This window comes from Palaemon carinicauda, chromosome 12 (assembly GCF_036898095.1).
Source record: "Palaemon carinicauda isolate YSFRI2023 chromosome 12, ASM3689809v2, whole genome shotgun sequence".
Lineage (NCBI taxonomy): Eukaryota > Metazoa > Arthropoda > Malacostraca > Decapoda > Palaemonidae > Palaemon > Palaemon carinicauda.
The window spans coordinates 131,070,264-131,075,263 of NC_090736.1; the positions used below are offsets into that span (position 1 = coordinate 131,070,264).

Sequence of the window (5,000 nt, forward strand, 5' to 3'; positions counted from 1 at the left end):
AGAGAAAGCATTCACCAGCCACCCGTTGAGATACTATCGCTAGAGAGCTGTGGGGTCCTATGACTGGCCAGACAGTACTACGTTAGGTCATTCTCTCTGGTTACGGTTCATTTTCCCTTTGCCTACACATACACCGAATCGTCTGACATATTCTTTATATATTCTCCTCTGTCCTCGTACACCTGACAACACTAAAATTACCAAACAATTCCTCACCCAATGGGTTACTGCACTGTAATTGTTCAGTGGCAACTCTCCTCTTGGTAAGGGTAGAAGAGGCTCTCTAGCTATGATAGGCAGCTCTTCTAGGAGAAGGACACTCCAAAATCAAACCATTGTTCTCTAGTCTTGGGTAGTGCCATAGCCTCTGTATCACGGTCTTCCATCGTCTTGGGTTAGAGTTCTCTTACTTGAGGGTGCATTCGGGCACACTATTCTATCTTATTTCTCTTCCTCTTGTTTTTGTCAAAGTTTTTATAGTTTATATAGGAGTCATTTACTTCAATGTTACTGTACTTGAAAGGTTTTATTTTTCCTTGTTTCCTTTCTTCATTGAGCCATTTTCCTTTTGGAGCCCTTGGGCTTATAGCATTTTGCTTTTCCAACTAAGGTTGTAGCTTGGATGATGATAATAATAATAATAATAATAATAATAATAACAATAATAATAATAATGATAATAATAATAATATTCGTCTGTCTGTCAGTCGAGATAAAGTCACGCAAGAAGGGCTTTAAATATCTTTTAAAATGCAAACATCATCTGTCGACGAAAGGAGTTTAGAAACCTTCTGTCATCCAAATTGCAATTTTTTTTTATTTATTTATTTGGCAGTTCTTGCTGGTTTTGTCTTACCTGGCTTTCCAGCTTCTTAGGGTAGGCCTATCTTTTTTAAATTTTCACCCTTCATTCAATGACTTACGCTTTGGGCCAGCCCTCAAAGTTTTGGTGCAATTACATTAATAATAATAATAATAATAATAATAATAATAATAATAATAATAATAATAATAATAATAATAATAATATCTTATTTAACTTTTCATATTCATAATTTATTATTTTGGTATCTAAACAATAATAATAATAATAATAATAATAATAATGATAATAATAATCGTAACATAATAATAATAATAATAATAATAATAATAATAATAATAATGATAATAATAATCGTAAAATAACAATAACAATAACAATAATAATAATCATAACCATAACCATAGTTATGATATTTTATTCAACTTCTTTTTTATGTTCATATTCTATTATTTTTGCCTCTTAAGTATATGGCCTATAATAATCAAATTCCCTCCCTAAGTTTATGGCATTCGAGTTTCATTGTTATCCATTGAAGCTTAATTCAAACTCCTGTTTTACGTTCTATCAATCATGATTTTTTTTATACCATTGGCTAATCCTAAAACCCAAAAGTAAAATAAATTATTTCTTCCTAATATTATGCAAATTTTAGTATTCTTTTTTAAAGATAAAACTTCTGCGTATATTTTGTTTTGAGTCTAATTTCTCTCCGTTCAAATATAAAAAGTAGAATTTAAATTTTAGTTGTAAATCAGTTTAATCTGGGGACAATATTAGTCATGAGGGATAGAGAATATAGTCGGATCATGATTAAGATGGATACTAATGAGAGAGAGAGAGAGAGAGAGAGAGAGAGAGAGAGAGAATTACAAGGAGTTACAAGGATTTTGGATGTCTCAAAGACCTTTTAGTCCATCCTCGGAGACTCCAATTTCTTTCGGGTATAAGGATTCACTGAAAGTATTGAGGGAGCTTTTATGATCTTGTCTAACTTATTCTTGACGCCGTTTACCGCGTTACTGTTGTACCAACCGTGTGTCACACAATTGTACATAATTATTTTGTATACATTATGCTTGTATCTGTGCTCTTCCCTCGCACTAAAAAGAACCTGAATGATCATGTCTCCGGTTTTGCTCGGTATTATTGTCTGTCTCTCGAACATGTTATGTCCTGTTGCCTTGAGGTTTTTTATATAAAGGAGAGTGTTCCTTAATAAATAACTCAGTTGATTGCTTCCTGCCTTTGAGTTCCCAACCTTCTCTTGGCCCGTCACACTGTTTACTATATCCGATGGAAGGCTATTCCATGTATTTGATATTTTGTCTGTAAAGAAATTACCACATTGAGTGGTGTATCTTTTCAATTCCAGTTTGTATCCGTTACAGCTGGACTGATTTGTGTTAAGCGTGAATAGATTGTTGTAATCTACGTATGTTCTTCCTTTAAGAATTTTGAATGCCTCTATTAACTGTCCCCGTAGTCATCGAGTTTGTAGATCAAATAAGTTCAAACGTTCCATCCTCCATCTATATCCAAATTACCTTAGTGTTGGAATTAGTTTGATGGCCCTAGCTTGTACTGTTTCCAGTCTAGCTATATCCCTCTGAATACTTGGAGCCCAGAATTGGACTCCATAATCTAAATGGGTTCTTATTAGTGATGTGTACAGCTGAAGTACAGTGTCTTTGTTTCTATATTTGAATTGTCTCTTTATGTAAACTATTAGTTTTTGTACTTCTTTTCAGCTTTTATGCTCTGTTTGAAGTACTTCAAATCTTTGCTAATAATAATGCCGAGATCTTCCTCCTGGTCCTCACTTTCTATTTCATTATCCACCAGTGAGTAATCTGTTTGTGGGTTACTATGAACTATATGCATAACTTTGAATTTCCCTCAGTTGAAAGGAATTTGTCATTTTCCGGACCATTCATCTAACTTCATTGGATCCTCTCTCAAGGCTTTTACGTCCTCTGATTTCGAAGCATTTTGGTATCGTCGGCAAATTTGGTTATTCTACTAGTTAATCCTAAACCTATGTCGTTATTGTAAATCAGAAATAGTAATGAGCCAAGGACGGATCCTTGAGGTACTCCGCTTGTAACAGCTTCCTACTCAGAGGCTTCTCCATTGATTACAACTTTCTTTTTCTGTTTGTCAGCAATCTTCGATCCATTCAGCTGGCTAGTCAATGATGCCTAGTGCTCTAATCTTAACCATTGTTTTTCTTATGAGGGACTTTATCAAAAGATTTTTGAAAGTCTGGGTATATGATGTCTATTGCCCTGCTTTTGTCATAAATGCTAAACATGTGAAAAAAAAAATCCAACAGATTTGTCACACATGATCTCTTTCGTCTAAAACCATGTTGGCTGTCTATCCGATGATTATTTTTCTTTATATGTTCTACTATAGAATCTACTATAATCAATTCAAAAATTTTGCAAGGCACTGAAGTTAGACACACAGGTCTGTAATTGCCAGGTTCTTCTTTTAGCCCCTTCATGTCGATTGGAGGAACATTGCCTAGTTTCCATCCTTGTGGTGCCTTTTTATCGTTGGCTGTCTTTCGGAACATTTTGTAAAAGTGTTGGGTTATCTCTTCTTCTAGTTCTATAATCTCTCTTGGATGAGTATCATCTGGAAGTGGTACCTTAGACATACTGAGCCCCTTTATTTTCTTTTTGACATCTTCCATTGCAAAGGCGATTCTGTTTAGTGGTCGTGATCTTTCATATTTGATAGCTGGTTCGGTGAGGGTTATTGATTCTTCCCTAGTGAATACGATTGTGAAATATGTATTCATCAGTTCAGCTTTTTTTCAAATCCTTTGTTATAAGATTACCATCAGAGTCTCTTGGTGAGCTAATGTTTTTTTTATTAGTCTTATATTGTTTACATATGAAGAAAATTCTTTCGGGTTTTCTTTACTAGCTGAAGCCACTCTTTTCTCTTCACTGACCTTGGCATTTCTAACTAGTTATTTACTTTTCTGCTTAACTTTTTGTACTCGAAAATTTTACGAATCAAAGCTGTGCACCCATTGATTTATGTTTCCTGTCTCTCTCCGTATTGTATTGGCTATTTCTCTGTTGGACTATTTGGGTTGTGGAGTTCCATTTATTAGAATTTCTCTGTAAGTTATGCTTTCGTCCTCTTTTCTTTCTATATTTCTACAAAGGAGTCCCAATGTGTATCTATGTTCCATGTTTTGTTGTATTCTAAATTCTTGGTGTATTCCTTCAGTTTTATCCTGTTACTCCGTCTGTAGTCAAGCTTTAATACTTTTCCTTTTTTGAGAGGAGGAATATTTACCTGAAACTTAACTATTCTGTGGTTACTTTAACCAATATTTTCCCCAACTGAGACACTGGATACTAAACTTTTTTATGTTGTTAGCACAATATCTAGCATGTTGTTTCCCCTATACTCATTTTTTTCAACGAGCCGCATTTGCACCGAATCGCAGCGGTGTCCTTTTTGCTCGGAAAAGTTTTCTGCTCTCTGAGTGGTTAGAATTATCTTGTCCAACCAATCAGCGATCAGGAAACTTTTCCGAGCTAAAAGGGCACCCCTGCGAGTCGATGCAAATCTGCCTCACTAAAAAGAATTGACTATAGTTGGTTTATCGACCCACTGATAGAGGAATTCATTGTTGACAAATCATAGTACCCTATGACCTTGACCCTCTGTCTTTGATGTAGAATTCAAAGTGTCCCAGTTTACTGCTGCACTGAAGTCTCCAATTAAGACAGCTAGCTTATTGTTCACTTCTTGTCCAAGTTGATAGGAAAGAGAATTGATAAGAAGGCGGAAAATGAGAGAGAGAGAGAGAGAGAGAGAGAGAGAGAGAGAGAGAGAGAGAGAGTTGATAAGAAGGCACGAAAATTTTGGTAAACGACTCAAACAATACTTTAAAGCTGTCATCTATAATGGCCTAGTCAAATGATTTAACTGTTTTATTGACTTTACGTTACAAGTTTCAGTGAAGCTCGAACTATGAAATTAAACTGATAAAAAAATTAGAGATTAATTAGGAGCAACAACTCTTGTTGGTATAAGGCCCTCTCAATTATTATTATTATTATTATTATTATTATTATTATTATTATTATTATTATTATTATTATTATTATTATTATCTAAGCTACAACCTTACCTGGAAAATCAGGAT

The 5,000-nt window shown here is 34.4% G+C and overlaps 1 protein-coding gene across 1 annotated transcript in view; it reads right to left on the reverse strand.

Moving 5' to 3' along the window:
- The window catches only part of LOC137651050 (uncharacterized), a 111,705-nt gene that overhangs the window by 66,391 nt on the left and 40,314 nt on the right, over positions 1-5,000 (reverse strand). The window contains exons 3-4 of the mRNA XM_068384189.1: positions 3,157-3,600; positions 2,371-2,520 (exon numbers count right to left, since the gene is read on the reverse strand). Of these exons, the coding sequence (XP_068240290.1) occupies positions 2,371-2,520; positions 3,157-3,600 (594 nt within the window). The remainder of the gene's footprint in view (positions 1-2,370; positions 2,521-3,156; positions 3,601-5,000) is intronic.